At 50.6% G+C, this 16,272-nt stretch overlaps 1 protein-coding gene across 1 annotated transcript in view; it reads left to right on the forward strand.

Moving 5' to 3' along the window:
• PCDH19 (protocadherin 19) overlaps window positions 1-11,486 on the forward strand; it is a gene marked incomplete at its 5' end in the record, with an annotated part of 57,028 nt that extends 45,542 nt beyond the window's left edge. Inside the window, one exon of the mRNA XM_015625993.1 lies at window positions 6,540-11,486. Coding sequence (XP_015481479.1) covers window positions 6,540-7,123 — 584 coding nt within the window. The remainder of the gene's footprint in view (window positions 1-6,539) is intronic.
• Between the last annotated feature and the right edge of the window lie 4,786 nt (window positions 11,487-16,272).

The following is a 16,272-nucleotide window of genomic DNA, read 5'->3' on the forward strand; positions in this document are numbered from 1 at the left end:
CTCCCTGCAGCACCCTGGCCTTCACATCCCTGCAGGAGAACCATCAGGAGGGGCTCTTCTGTTTTGTCCTGGCCAAGGGAGGTGCTGGTTGAAGTAAGACACGAACCATGAACCCCCCGAGGAGAGGGCAGTGATGTGCTCTGACAGGAGCTGGCCCAGCACAGGCATCCAGGAATTTCTTCTTATCTCCCCCAACTGTAATTTCTGTTTTGTTGGATTTTTATCAGAATCGTTGAGTTGCCATTTTCTGACCGGTGCCTGATTCTGAATAGGACAGAGTAATAATTTGATTTATTGCTGCTGTTGGAATGTGGCTGCCTGGCTGGTCCTGCCTTACCCTGACAGAATATGTGAATTTGCTTTGTCTATGACAATAGCAGAGAACAGTAACCTTTGGATTAATTTGTTTCAGTGACTAAAGTCCCATTAAATGGAAGGCAGCTGGTGTCAGAGGCATAAACTGAGACAAAGTTTTGCTCCCAATTGTGGGAAATGTGTTTAAACAGACTAGAAATGTTTCCATCTCTGCAGGGTATAATATACTCAAATGGTTGCATTAACATGAAAAGAGTATAAGGAGGAGTGTATTTAGGACAATCCCTCTGTATCTGGTGCTAATGAAATTGAATTCCAGTAATGAAGTCAGGGCTTGCATCCTGCGCCCGTGCAGCCTTAATGGGAGCGGCGCCCATCAGCTGTGGAGCAGTAATGGCTCGAGATGGAAGAGGTCCATCAGAGCCCAGAGTGCTCTCCTCTCTCTCCCAGGGCTGGATCCCACATCCCAGACCAGTTAGGATGCTAATGAGCCCTGTATGGAGGCAGGAGCAGAGGAGGTTCGGAGGTGAAATCCCCGCCGCTCAGGGGCCGGCGCGAGCTCCACGGACCACTTAAGGAAAGGATTAATTGGAGTTTAAATGGTGTGTTCCGCCAGCCTTCTGAAAGGGAATTAATTTTTCCTTGTGAATGAGGTGGGGACTGGCCTGCGGTCCTGGATAAAGGGGAGCAGCCAGCATTAAATTGCATTCCAGCCCATAATACCTGCTGGGTCTGCTGTAGCACACGGCATACCCACATTCCAGCCCCTTCTGCTTCTGGTGATGCTTCCCACAGCCTGCTGCTCATCCCAAAGGCATCAGCATCCCCAGAGAAGATCCTTTGCATCAGGTCTGTCCTTCCTTCCCCCTGGCTTGCAGCTGGCCAGGCAGCCAGGCCTGGCTGTGCCCCAGCCCTCCTTGGTAAAACAGGAGTTTTACACAACAGGGACAGTTGTGCAGAGAGAGGGGGTCACTGGTGTGACACGGAGCAGGGGAACAGGTGAGTTTGTGGCTGGTGTAAATCAGTGGCAATCCTCAGCATTTCCTGGCAGCTGTGTGTGTCTGCAGCAGCTGGATCGAGCCCCCTCGCACACCTCTGCTGACCATTGCACAAACACTGCCCATGAGCTGCATGCAGCCATGGCTCCTTAGCAGCAATTGCCCAATAAATTCATCTAAATCACAGCCCTTGTTCCATTAAACTAATTCCAGTGCTTTGTCCAAGCACTGTTGACCTTCTCTGTTAGGACAGGCAATCCAGGATTAAAAATACAGCATTTTTAGCTTGCATAAATCCGAATAATGGTGAAAGAGAGGGAAAGAAAGGCTTCTTGTTGCGGTAAAGAGCATTTGTCACTGTCCCTGGTTATTAGTATCCTCTGAGCATTGTGCAGGGGAAGCCACGCCAGGATTACATTGGTGCATTGACTGGAGATTTCTTATTAGGAAAGGCAAGGAAGGCTCTGTAAAGCCCATAGGTCAAAAATATAATACACTATTCCCCACCTCTTGTTTCCTGATATTATGCTATTAGAAGAGATAAGGGAGAGGTGCAGAGTCTTAATTTACAAGAGAATGATGAGCCATGGCTGGGGACTGTTTGTATTTTGCTGGAGCTTATTATTTTATCTGGAGTGTAATGTGGTGCTCAGTGCCCCGAGCTGGGGACAGCCACTCCTGGAGGGGTGGAGGGGACTCTGCTGTGCTGGGGGTGCTGCACAGGGGCTGTGGGACAAGCCTTGCACCTTGTGTGCGTGCACCCCGAGAAAATGAAGGTGCTGGAGTTGAAAAGAAACCCTGAAGTAGCTGGAAGAGGAGTGTTAAATAATGCAGTTGTGCATTGTCCATGAAAGATGGCTAACCATGAGTAAACATCCACAACAGTGTTTGATCCCTTCGTGTTTACTATTTATTCATATTTATTATTCATAAATTCTGTCACAAATGTTGGGCCTGCACCCCAGTGAGACATTTGCATTTTATTTTAACTTTGATTCCCCCCCCCAGCCCCTCAGTTTCATGAACTGAGATTTAATGATTTGCTTTTCCACATTGCTCCCGTGCTGGCTCTCCCTGGTTCTCCCCTTCTTGTTTCAGGAAGAGATTTCTAACATGGAAAAGTGATATTTGAATAGATTCCCCTAAGGCAATCAATTTACTTCTAATTTGTCTGGAACTAAGCTTTTCTTTGTTGCAATGAGAAAGGATTGAAACTGCTGTAAAATTTATTAGCTTCCAGGAAGATTTTGAAATGAATTTTTTAATGATCGTGCTGTTTGCCGTACCCAGGAGCAGTGTCATCGTGATTACAGTATAATCATAGGGCTGCTGAAGAAACACCGAGATGTGGAGGTAGAGCCAGGCTCCTGCACCAGGGAGCTCTGGCACTGCCCAGGAACGGGGGCTTGGGGCTGGGGCTGCTCACCCTGGGGTTCTTCCAGTCCCTCTTCTGCTCCCCTTTTTGTTTTCAAGCAGCTCCTCCGCTCCTCTTCCTTGCTCCCCGTGTAATAGCACAGATGAGCTGTACTTACTCACCTCGGCAGAGCTGCTCTGACATGGATTGGATTGAACTGAGCGGCTGTTTGGAAATGGAAACTCCAGGGACTATTGTCATCGCCCAAATTGCACCTTAGATTGTATAACAGCACATGTCATCTGGCCATTTATCAGGAATATTACATTCCCAGGCACTTGCACCTTGCTACGATTTAACTTTGTCTCTTTGGCCAGCGCTGCAATTCCACTGGAGATAATTCAATTGCTGTGAGAGCTGAACGGGTCTCGCTGTGCCGCAGGTGTGTGGGTGCTGGACAGGAGACGGGATCTGTGCACCATGGACACTCCTTAATCCCCCTGTAATGAGGGAAGAGCCCTTGCTGTGTGGAGCTGGAGGCTCTTGCTGCAGTGGCCACCACGTGTCCTCTGCCAGCTCCTCCTGGGCTCTGGCTTTTGGGCATCCTCCCTGTGTCCCTGCTCCTCTGAGCAAGTGCTTGCACGCTGGGATTGGGAAGTGCTGAGGGTCTTGGTTTGGTGGGGGGGTTTTATCTCTCCCACCAGGTCTTCCTGCAGCTGCTGGTCCTTGGCACAGGGGTGGGGACAGCCTGTGTTGGCTCACCGTGCCCTGTGTGTGGTGGTTATTACCTGGGCTTTGCTCTGTGCGTCAAGAACATTTTGTCAGTGCAGACAGTAAGAGTTGTATTGATTAGGGCAGTTCTGGGGCTGTGAAAGAGTTTCCTGTTGTCCTGTTTCTGTCTGTTAAAGTGGTAAAGAACAGGACAGAGCAGCACAGAGATGGAATGTGAACGTGAATGACCATCCTGGGTGCCATCAAGGCTGGGTGAGTCAGACTGAGCTGCAAAGGGCAGCACCAGGAGCTCCCTGCCTGCCTCTGCTTGGGGCAGAGGAGGGTGCAGGGACCAGCCCTGGGGTCAGCCACTGAGGAGCTCAGTGCATGGGTTTGGACCTGGAATAGCAGAGGAATGGTGTTTCCATGTATCAACAGGCCTTACTTGAGGCATAAAAATAGTATTTTATATCAGCTACAGGGCTGGGACAGTGATGGATGGGTGGGTAGCTGAAGATCCCCATTCTGCCATGGAGAAGAGACGGCTGCTTGGGGCTCTGTGCTGGTCCTTGTGTCTGCTGCCAGGTCAGGCTGCTCTGGGCAGCCTAGACACATGTTGTCCCCGAGAGCAGGATGGTTCCTGGCTGCAGGGCATGGTCTCAAAGCTGAGATGTGTGCTGAGCACAGAAGCAGAGTGACAGAATGTGCCATGGAACTACCTGTTGTCTCAGGTCTGTGGATGCTGGTGACTTGTGCCCGGCCTCTTTGAGACTTGTTATCATTCCCTTCCTAATACAAAAGATTGAAACAGTGTAATTTAATGTAATGCTTTCCAGCTCCTTTCCTCCCTGCACTTGAGCTGCTGCAGGTTCTGGACAAGCATGGTGATGTCCAAAGCTGATCGTCTCCCTGGCAGAGAGGTGCCAGGCCAGTGCCCTTGAATGAACTGCTCTAAAGCACAGGTGCCTCTTTAGGCTTTGAGGAATATCCACTTGCAGTGGTCAGGGAAGATCTCCAATAGTTTCTATCTGTAAAATGTGCCAGTTTGGAATAAATGGGTCAAGGTGAGCCAAACCTGCCTGTGCTCCCTCTGGAGTGAGGTTTGCCTTGGCTGTGGCAGTGCCACGGATCCGGGGCTGAGCTGTGCTGCCGGGCAGGGAAGGTGAGGAGAAGCAGCTCCCCTGTGCCTCCCTGTGCTGGACCAGCCAGCCCAGCACACTCCCAGATCCTGCTTTTCATGTTTGTGGAGAGACTGAAGTGATGTGTGCTCCAGCAGCACGCCCAAGGTCACACAGCACAATAAATCAGTGTCTCATCGGGGATGAGAATCCAAGATATTTCTGTAGCCCCTCCAGCCATCACCAAGTCCTCTGCTATCACAGCCAGACTACACAACTTTGTATGCCTGTAGCACCCTTTTGAAGTTAAGCTGTGGATAAATAGGGAGACAGCAACATTTTCTAGGCAATTTTTCTTTTTTTCTTTCTATTTTGCTCAAGTACTTGAAATTAACAGAATCAAAGTATAAGATCATGGGCTTTTAGAGCTCGGTGCTGGTTGTTCTGTGTGTAGGGCTCTGGGCATCCTTCTCTCAAGCTGCTGTAAAGGCAGCTGCCAAAAGCCAGACCTCCGCCCCTCCACCCAGCCCTGTGCTCCACATCGCTGGCTTGTTGCTCTGATGTAGAGTAAAAGCTGATGTTTTACCCATATATTTTTCAATTAATTGGCTTCTTCTCTTTTTTTTTAAAAAAAAAACCCTTTCCTTGTTGGTTTTTTTTTCCTTTTTTTTTTTTCTTTTTTTTGAGGTCTGCCTTTTACTCGTTTATTCTCTGTAAGTGTTAAGCTGCTCATATTTTGGTGCATTGTGTTATGTGCTGAGAATTTTTATCAGCTGCCCTGGTGCTCGCATGTGGTGGAAATACCAATGTGTCTGAGGAGCGGAGGTTATGCACACAGATGTACAGAGCATCAGAATGAACGGCTCGCAGACGGGCGGGGAGGAAACCCGGGCTGAGTCTGCACCTTTGCCTCCTTCCATCCATCAAAGCGGCCCCGGCCGAGCGTGGGCTCGTCCAGCTCTAATGGCATTAGAGCTGAAATTGCTGCGAGTGTGTGCAGGTTATGGGAGGAAGGAGCCACGTCTCTGCGTGGGGAAAGGTTGTGCTTTATGAGGGCTGGCTGCAATTACAGGCTCTTATCAAATGAAGGAAAAGCCGAGACTGAAAAGCAGCCAGGATCCTGCGGCGTTCGGCAGGAGCCACGGTCGGATGCTCAGCAAAGGCTGGGCATGGAGAAACTGCTGAATTTGATTTCCAGCTTTGCACTTGGCTGAGCCTGGCTGCTTCCCCGAGCCTCAGTTTGTCCATCTGTGATGTGGGGGTGAAGCTGTGCAGTCCTCTGGGATTGACTGACAGCGCAGGAATGCACGCAGGCCCCGGGCACGAGGCTTTGCACTCGCCTGGGAGCCCTTGGACCTACTCGTGGAGGGTCCTTGGAAGGGGTTAAAGCACCAGTCCATATTTCAGCACTGCAAAGTGGTGTTGGGACAGCAGCCCCAAGTCGAGAGAAGGAATCTTTATTGCTCCTGTATGAATAAAGCCCCAGCACTGGGAATGACACATTTAATCTTCAGTGGAGTGGACAATCTTGTAGATTTATAAAGCCTCTGTTGTGTGAGAGGTCAGCTGGGGATTAAGCAACAAGTTAAAACACACATATACAGCAGAACCACGAAGAACCTTCCCTCCTCCCCCTTTTCTTTCCTCCCTCTGTTCCTTTCCCCTCTCTGCAAAAAGTCAAGCTTAAATGTCACGTCAAACCAAGCTTAAAACACGGTGGCTTTTAACACTGGTCACTAAACCCAGGAGCCACTGGTTCTGAGGGCTTGACACACGGACAGCCCCGTCGTGATGGATTTGCTGCCGTCACTCCTTCTCCAGGCTTCTGTTCTGGTGCTGACAGGTGACACACCACCTATTGGAGATTGAGCTCCAGTCTGTAAAGCGGCAGTCTGAGGCGCAGTCACGGCTGGAGGTGTAGGTTTGGGGTGGGATCACCGCGGCTCGGGAGGGGGGCAGAGCTCAGCGCCCGGCTCAGCGTGGTCTCCCCCAGGCCGGGCTGTGGGCACCCCATTGACCGTGCCTCGTGTTTTCTCCCCGCAGAGCAGAGCGAGGCTTTCCACTGCCGGGAGGAGTGCCGCATCCTGGGCCACTCGGACAGGTGCTGGATGCCCCGCGGTGCCGTGCCCAGCCGCGCCAAGTCCCCCGAGCACGGCCGGAATGTCATCGCCCTGTCCATCGAGGCCACGGCGGTGGACGCAGAGCCTTACGCAGACTGCAGCACAAAAAGGACCTTCGCCACCTTCGGCAAGGAGGGCGGCGAGCCCCCGGCCGAGGAGCGGCTCGCCAACCCCAAAGGCAAAAGAACGATGGACTCGGCCGCCTGCAGCCCCAAGGTGAGCGGCGCCGTCCGCGAGGCTGGCAACGGCTGCGAGGCCGTCAGCCCCATCACCTCGCCCCTGCACCTGAAGAGCCCCTTGTCCGGCAAGCCGGGAGCGCCCTACGGGGCCGGGCACTGCGCCGGCAGCCGGGAGCCCTTGGGGAACACTGGCCCTTCCCGGCCCTCCGAGGCAGAGCCCCGGGGCGCGGACAGCGAGAGCAGCGGGCAGGAGGGCAACCCGCTCCTGCAGGAGCGCCGGGAAAAGGACTCGCCCGGCGCCCGGAGACTGAAGGACATCGTCCTCTGAGCGGCGCTCGGCCGGACGAGGACGAGGGACCGCACGACTCCCAGCGCAGATTGTTTTTATCGCTTACCAATGGTTCACAGATTGCTGTATTTAAAAGCTTTCCCTAAATGTATTGTTTCTAAGCGAAGCTATGGTTAATGTGACAATCGCACGTGTCTCGCCAGGCGGCAGGGTGTGTGCAGCCGGAGCGGAGGAGCCGCTGTTCCGCTCCTGCCGGGAGGCGGCGGGTGGCGGGGGCACAGCCAGACCCCCCCAGTCCTCAGGAGCGCTCGGTACCCCCTCCTCGGAGTTTATATATTTTTGTATCTCAAAACGAAGATAAATTTCCATTCCTGGAGAGAATTGAGTGGCAAATTCCTTATTTGGACACCTTTAGTTACCACCCCGGCGGTTTTGTAGTGGACGAAGTCGCGGCTGTTTCTTGTGTGGGACTGTTCAAAGTGGCAGTCGGGTGAGTTTCGGTTCAAATTCACCCAGCACGAGGTTGTTTGTATTTTAAGGTGTTGGTGTTTTGCTATGGACACCCCTGCATTTATGAATCCTTTTGCTGTCACATACTTACCTGTACTATTATTGTATTTGATATTGCAAATTACTGTATGTCTAGTGATGGCAAAAGGCTTTCAGGCTTAAAAAAAAAAAAAAGAATAAAAAAAAAAAAATAAATCACAATCATCTTACTTAAACTTTGGGGAACCTGCAGTTTGCAGCCCCCGTGGAGCAAGCGCTTCCTCCAGCCCCCACCATTGCCTGCAGCCTCCCCCAGCTCCTGCAGGAAAAGGACAGGGCGTTATGGGAAGGCATTTTTGGGAAAATCCTGCCTGGATTGCAATTGTCGGATGCACTGTGCTGAACTTTTCCCCTTACCCGTTCCTTTTGCATAATTTCGAGGCAATGCATGGAAAGGTTTTTTTTTCCAGAAGTTGGTTATTTTGGTTTTTTTCCAGTTCCCAGATTTAGATATCCCTCGCCTCCAGTCATTTCCAAGTCAAAGAGATGGAATTATTTTAAGAGATCTAAATTAACTTCTCAATTAGACACACACACTTCCAAGTCAGCGTTTCCTAGCCATGATTGCACCAAGAGTGTGTATGTAGGTATGACATCATGGCATGGATTTTACACTGTTCTGATTTCTTTCTATCCCTGCATCATAAATAAGTATGGAATGAGCAATAGTGACGTTAATTTAGGGGCAGACAGGTAATATGTAACAACGCTACTAATTCAATTAATGTGCCTTCTTAATGGAGAAAAAATTAAAGCAATTCTTTATTTTTTTCTCATAATTAAGGACTTTTTTGTGTGGGTACAAATCTACTCATATAAAATTGATTTGAAAATTGAGCTACTTTAATAGCCATTTTGTAGAAGGGAGAGAGGGAAGGGATTCCACAGCTCTCTGCTCTCTTGCAGCGATGATTCCTCAGTGAGGTATGAGTAAGGTAGGAGGATTTCAGTTAGTGTATTATTATTATTATTATTGCTATTATTATTAACCCTTCACTGGGCAGATTTTTCCTACCCTCAGTAATGTTTCCTAGAATTTTAAATTGATTATGGAAGGAAAAATATATAGCTCTTGCCAATGTTTGCTGTACCAGCAAGTTGAAATTAGTGGTTTCTAGAGAAAGAGTCTTTCTAGGTCTACATATCATGAAAAAGTATTTGTTACTTGATTTACTTAAATGAAAAAAAACAAGAAAACAAGTTCCAGTTGTTATCGTCCTCAAAATAAAATTGAACTCCAGCCATTTATTTCTTCAGGGCAGATTTATCTTGCCTGAAGCCACAGCTGGTCCAAGACAGATCCAGAGTCAGCCTGTTCCCCCTGCCACTTGCTAGGGCCAGGAATTGGGAAAGAATCAACAAAAAAACAGTTGTCTAATGAAATTTGTGATGCTTCCCTCACTGGTGTGATGACTACCTCATTCAGCTCCCGTCCCACGCGTTACCACGATGTCCTGCATCCCTCCAGAAGGCAAACTGGGGGTTTTCTCCCCTCTTCTGGATTCTGAGCCCATTTTTCAGGGATATGTTGTTTCTGTTTCCTGCCTGTGTACTGTTACTGCTGTCATTTCTTTCTGTTTTTTTTCCCCAAATGTGTTTTATTACAACACAAGCGAAGGGGAGAGGGGCTGGCTCGGGGCTGTTGGAGTAACTGGGTGTTCTGTAACTGTTAAGCTGAGTTTATTCTGATGTTACCTGGTTTTGTCAGCTCTGGGAGGTTTTTTTGGGGGGAGGGAAAGCGCAGAGCCTGCGATGCCCCATCTGTCAGGTGCTCCTGGTTTCACAGAACAACGTGTCCATGTGTCCCCAGCACCACCCCACCCTCTGCCAGGAGGGGACCCGGGTTCCCCATGGCCTGTGGTGGGGAGTGGGGGTCCCCCCAGTGCCCCATCATCATCCTCAGCTGCCTGGAAAAGCACCAGCCCTTAATTCCTGCCGAGCTTTGCCCCCTGCCTGCGGAGCTGCCACCACCAGCCTCGTGTTCTGGATGAAAAATAGATGCTAACTGAAAAGGAAGAGAGGGGGAGAAAAAAAAAAACAACAAGAAAAAATAGAAACATTTCTCTAATTTACCCAGAGGAAACGTTCCTTGCCACTCTGAATAAAAGCACAGCTGAGATAGAATGTGAAATAATTCTGTATTAAAAGGGGGCATTAAAGAGGTCAGTAAACCCTTATGCCTCCAAGAAAATCATTTAAACACCAGTTTTGTGGGCTGACCCGGGCTGCAGCAGGGGATGTGAGCGAGGGGCCCTTCCCTGGCACAGCCTTGCCGTGCAGGGCCAAGGGGAGACCCAGGGAGCAGCCCTGCCTCTGCTGCCTTGGCCCTCTCCAGAATATTTTGGTACTCCTGTCACTGTCCCTCTGTGTCACTCGAGATGAGTTCAGGCTTCTGGGCAAATCGCAGTCTCTTGGTTTTTTTCCTACTTGCATCGAAACTGGCCATGCAAAAAATGTTCCGAGCTGCAGGGCGGGCAGGAAGGCTTTTTGGAAGGGTTCCAGATGTAATTATCGTGCTTTTTAATAACTTAAACCTGTCCTCAGATTTGGTTTAGGAAAAATCGCTGGGATCTGTCCGTTTCCTTCAGGCAAACTTGCTCTGCTCCCCTGCTCATCCTGGAGAGCAGCGAGGATTCTCCCCCGGGCGTGACGAGGACCCCGACTGGAGCAGCTCTGGGGCTGGGGGCCAGCACCAAGCTCTTCCCTTGGAGCCCCCGGCCTTCCCCTCGAGCTGCAGGGCCAGGAGGGATGGAGGAGACCTGGGGGCACAACTGATGGCTGGAAAAATCCCCCCCCCAAACACTGTCTGCTGAGGTTGTTGCCGTTCCCTGTTTGTTGTGAGCTGGAGGTGGCCTGTGGATCACACTTTGTGCAAAAGTGAATTCCTTTCTTTTTTTAATTTTTTCCAAATAGGAAACGAGTTGCTTTTGTGAAGAATACACTGTCTGATGAATATGTTGAAATTATTCTTGGGGAGGGGGCGGGAAGGAAAAAAAAAAAAAATCTAATTTTGAATGGAAACACATTTGTCTGTCATTGGGGAAAATTGACGGTCTTGTTGCTCCAGCTGCTTTTGCAGCTATGGGTAATCTCTGATCCAACCTGTGAGCTGCGGTCCCCGCCGGGGAGAAGCCCAGCCGCCCCCGCTGCGAGCTGTGCTGGGACTGAGACGGAGCCTCCGCCGCTGGCAGCTGATGTTCAGCTGCTGCTGCCTGGGCTGGGGGCTCCAGACACCCCCGAGCTGGCTCCAGACACCCCCAGGGCCGGCTCCAGACCCCCCAGAGCCGGCTCCAGACACCCCCAGAGCCGGCTCCAGACACCCCAGAGCCGGGTCCAGACACCCCAGAGCCGGCTCCAGACACCCCAGAGCCGGCTCCAGACACCCCAGGGCCGGCTCCAGACACCCCCAGAGCCGGGTCCAGACACCCCAGAGCCGGCTCCAGACACCCCAGGGCCGGCTCTCCCCGGCGGCCGCGGCACCGAGCGCGGTACGTCTCGTCATGGTGTCTCCGTTGCCGAGTATATGAAGAATAAATTGTTGTATATGCTGATATGTATGTTATGTACATTTTCACAGTGATTGAATCATTGTAAACAACAAAATGGAAAAAGGAAAAAAAAAAAAAAAAAAAGAATCACCATTCTGTCTATTTTATGAAGATGATAAAGCAGCTTTATTAAATTATTATGATTCTGTTTCCAAATGGTGTACCTGCCACATTGGGATTTTTTCATCTGATGAGAACTTTGTTTTCCACCTAAATGTGATTTTCTTTTCTCTGCTTTGAGCATCTAATGCATTTTAGTATTAAAGCAATTATTGAATAAAATGGAAAGTAAGTGTTTGGTTAAATACGCCTCAGTGGGTTTGCTTTGACGGGCTCCAGGTGCTGCTCCTGCAGAAGCCAGCGCACGGCTGGGTGCCACCCCAGCCCCCAGGGGGCTCCGGCCGGGCAGTGACACTGCTGATAGCAGGAACGGAGCTGGAGATGGGCTGTGCTCCCCCAGCACCGGTGGGAACACATCCCTGGTCCCCTGAGCTCCCCGCCCTCCCCAGGAGAGGGTTCCTGGGGCTGGGCAGGGGTCTGGCTGCTCCTCCCCCATGGCACAGAGTTTCTGGGGGTGCTGAACCCATCCCGGGGTTCAGAGCCCTGCTGTGCCCCCGGCTGCAGCGAGGGGCTCAGCCTGAACACCAGTGGGAGAATAAATTAGCAAAGAAAGCAGGCAGCCCTCACTGGGCAAGGTCCAGAGCTGCTTCAGAGACATGGATCTTGTTCCTGTTTCTTCTGGACATTATTCTGTATTACATTTGATATTAAACTGGAATATCTAAATAGAGCCAAATTGGATTAAGAAGCAATGACTTATTGTACACTCTGACTGTTAAGCCCACAAAGACAAGAATAAATAAATTGGAGGAATCAAAGGCGTGAAAGCACAGAGCAAAAAATGTTTAACTTCTCTCTTTTTGAAGCAGGGCTCTGCTCAGGGCTTGTTGTGGGCCCAGAGGGGCAATTGGTGGTCCCTGTTCTGCTGTTCTGTTGTCTGGATCCAGGTTCTTCTCCCGTGTCTGGTGCTGGTGGGGAAGGTGCTGGCCCAGCTGCCTGCTTGCCTTGGGCAGGAACCAGTGTCCAACTTCCTCAGCAGCCCCAGCAGGCTTCCACTTGTTTAACTTCAGCTGCTTTTTGTTTTGTGGTGTTGTCCTTTCCTCCTGAACATGATGTAAGTGAGCATCCCCAAAGAGCCGTGGCAGAACAAACACAGGCAGGTGCACAATGACAGAGCTCACCTCTGCTCCCAGCCCTGCTCCCTCCTGCCCCTCTGCAGGACAGCTGGCTCTTTGGGGACAAGCTCTGGGCTTTAGGGTGGACATCACGCCACTGGTGGGGTCTGGGCAGCTTCTGTGGGTACATGGCTGTGATCAGTCACTGCAACCCAGCCTGGAAGATAAAACAACCCAAGAAAGCAGCACTGTGGTGCTGCTGTGGAAAACCCTGCCCTGGCAGTTTCCATTAATACAGATAAAAAATTGAGACACAGGGCAAACAATATTAACCCCATCACTGATCAAGCTTAAAAGCTTTTCCCAAGAAAAATTGTCTCTGGATTGCAGTTAAATAATGGGCAGGGGGTGGGTGCCTGCAGAAGGCTCTGCCATGGTGCTGGCAGGTGAACCTGCCAGAGCAAGGGAAGGTGGCTGGGATGGCAGCAGAGGGTCAAACACCAGGCTGATGCCTTGCACAGATTTAGGACATCAGGAGCTCCAAGTTGGTCCTGTGCTTTAGGGGAAAGCAGCACAGAAGCAGATCATCAGCCTTGGCAGAGGCCAATCTATGCTGCCTGAGGGTGATGAATTGTCTTCCAAGGCAAAAATAAAAAGGAATTATGATAATAAAACCTCCAAGGGAGAAGCTTAGTGTAAGGGTTTTCACTTCCCAGGCAGGAGGAATGGAGGCTGATTGGTGGGAGCTCATATCCCCAAACGTGGAGGTCACTGGGGCAGGGTCCCCCTGTACCCTCAGAGCTGCCACCTGGGCCAGCCTTGGTGGATGTCAGGTCAGACCTGCTTGGCCACTGTGGTGCTGGTGCATCTTCAAGGGCAGGGACCACCTTGGAAGGGCTGGATGTGAGGTGGGGATCTGGGCAGGAGGCTCCAGGGGTGGGGACTGCAGCAGCTTCATCCTGGCACTGCCATCAGAAACCTCCCTTGGTGCCCATGAGGAGAGCAGGCAGAGACAGGGCTGTTTTGACTGAGAAAGGGAAAATGAGCAAACAATAATCTCCAGGTTATTTTCCCCCCTTTTTTTTTTTTTTTTTTTTTTTTTTTTTTTTTTTTTCCTTTCCTAACTCTCCTGATAGGGAAAGAACCTTTTTTTAAACTCCCCTCTCTGTGTCTGCTGCACACCAGCTCAAAGGCTGTTCTTTATGTATTTGATTCTCTGTAAAATTGATCTTATTCTCTTTGGAGGAGTTAGGTTTAAATCACAGGATGAAATTCTGGCCACAGTGAATCAATAACAAATCTCCTATCAACCTCAGCCTGGGGTAGAGACTTTGGTCATGGAACTTAGGTTCCCTGCTTCCCAGTGGGAAATGTCATCTGTTGATGGAGGACATTCTTCCCTTGCTCAGCAAGTGAGTCCAAGGTCTCCATTAGAGCACACTGGTTCTCCTGTCTTCCTGCTCCAGCCCTGCCTGCCTGTGCTTGGGACTGAGAAAAGGATAAAGTCTCCAGCTGTAAATTCCAAGGGAAAGCCTCCAACCTGCTGCCATTTGCCTTCCTGTGGTTCACCCTCCTCCTCTGTCAGGAAGGTGCTGGTGGGTGTGAAGGCCCAGCACAGCAGTGGCTGGCCTGGCTGGGTGAGACAGGAGTTTTGCTCAGCTGGCAGTGAGCTCTGGCTCTCTACCCTCCCTCCTCCATCGTTAGTCCCGGTCTCCAAACCCTAGCATGGCTCTGCATCCTGCAGTGCCTCACCCTGGCTCATGGCCTAGGGAAGCTGTCCAGCATTGATGCTCACAGCCATGCTGAGAGGGTCTCCAAGGGAAAAGAAAAAAAGAAAAGAATTTTTTACTATTTTACTATTTTTTTTTCTTTTAATTTTTCCTTCTTGTTGCCATAGTAAATTCATCCACCTCCTTGAAGGTGATGGGGGCTGGCTGGACAGCCATGACCCTGTCAGGGGAAGGGTCACCCTGGGTCCCCTGAGCTGCTGGGCTGGATGGTGGCAGGGTCCTCCCTTGGCAGAGATGTCCCCCCCCTTGGCAGAGATGTCCCCCACTGCAGAGATGTCCCCCACTGCAGAGATGTCCCCTCTGCCCAGAGATATCCCCTCTGCCCACAGATGTCCCCCCGGCAGCCCCTCTCCCCTCCGCAGTGCCGGTGGAGGGAAGCTCCCCCGAGGCAGATGGTACAGCAAAGCTGTGTCTTTATCGGAGGATACTGGTAGTGTTCAGCTGCTTTTGAAGTCTCCAAAGAGAGCTGGATATTCTTGATCTGCTGTTCAATAAGTCATTGCAGGGCTGTTAGCTCGCATTAAGCGCTGGGGATGCGCGGAGCGGCAGCGGGACCGAGCCCGCCCGGGGCGCGCAGCCCGGGCCCGCAGCCTGGGGAGGAGGGCTCGGCATCCTCAATATTTCATGTGCAAAGTTTATTTTAGCCTGAGCCGGTCTGGAACCTCTGCTCCTCCATTGGAGGAGCAGCCTGGGATGGTTTCGCGTTGGTTTTACACCTCAGTTTCTCATTTCCAGCTCAGCCCCGGTCCCTGCGCGCCCCTGGCTGCTTGTACCGAGCCCTGCCCGCTGTGCCTCGACCTCCCCAGCATCCCATCCTTTGGGCACCGCCGCCCTGCCCTCCTGACAGAGCCTGGAGCTGAGTTTTGTTTCAACACTCAGTGCTTGACACCCAGATACTTTGTTTTTTGTTTTTTCCTGGTCCTTTTCTCGTGCTGAGCTGTGGAGGGAGGAGGCTGAAGCAGTGCCTGGTGTCCGGGAGGTATTCAGTGTTAACAGAAACATTGACAGGTCAGAGTGTGTTTCTTAAATGCTCCTTTTTCACTTTTGCTCGTTCCCCTTGGACTCCCTTCCCACCAGCAGCACCTTTAGCATTTATCTCATTCGAGTCCTCTAAGCAAATCTTATCTCTGCATTTATTGCATCTTTGGGAATAGTAATTTTCAAGTCAGCTTTCACATTACTCCATATTTGTTACTAGTCCTCTGTCGAGGGAAAACCTGGCTCTTTATTAGTTCTCTGCCTGATACAAAACATTTAATTTGAACAGAAACCACCAGGAGAGAGATACATATTGCTTTTCATAACCAAAGTGTCAACATCTTGACCAGACTGTAGCTGAAGCAATCTTTACCATATGGTGGATTTTTATACTTTAGCGTCACATCTGCATCCCCGCTGCCTCTCCTTTCATTCCAGAGATGCTGTGCTGGTGATAAAAGGCGCTGTCTCCTTGTCCTTCCACAACACAATCACAAAAGGACCCCTCAGCAGATAAGGAACTAAACCAGAGATACAATAGCTGTGGCTCCCCACTGGCTTTCTGCTCAATAGCTTTCTGCTAGGCAGTTAACAAAAAAAAAAAAGGAAAAAAAAAAAAAAAGAAGGAAGAAAAAAAGAAGAAATAAAGGAAAAAGAAGAAAAAGAATAGTAATGAAGGAGCATGTGTTGGGAAAATAAGCCCCAGTAAATCCCAGGGAGGGCACGGCTGCAGAACATGCTGGGAATAGCGACTAGAAGTGGGCTGAAACAAGATGAAACCTTTTTTTTTCCAGATTCCTGGTAAATGGGATGCTCCCCACAGCTTCACCGGAGCTCAGCGGCTTTCCAAGTATTCAGAGTTGATTTTTGGGAAAATGGGGCTGTGCTAGCGTTGAGTTTTATTGCAAGGTAATGCAAAAACCTGTATTAACCTCTGTTGGATCCTGATAGGAACAGGATGTACAAAGTTTCTTGCTTGAAAGCCTCTTCAGAGCCCGGTGCAGAGGGGAAGAGCTGTGTGTAGCTGTCACTGAGCAGCAGGCAAAGGTTGTGCTCAGTGCTCTGCTGAGGGGGTCAGGGTCTGCTGGCAGCACTGAGAGAGCTGTGAGCATCACCTCTGGTGTCTGCTGCTCCCCATCCCTCCAGTG

Source organism: Parus major, chromosome 4A, assembly GCF_001522545.3.
Source record: "Parus major isolate Abel chromosome 4A, Parus_major1.1, whole genome shotgun sequence".
Lineage (NCBI taxonomy): Eukaryota > Metazoa > Chordata > Aves > Passeriformes > Paridae > Parus > Parus major.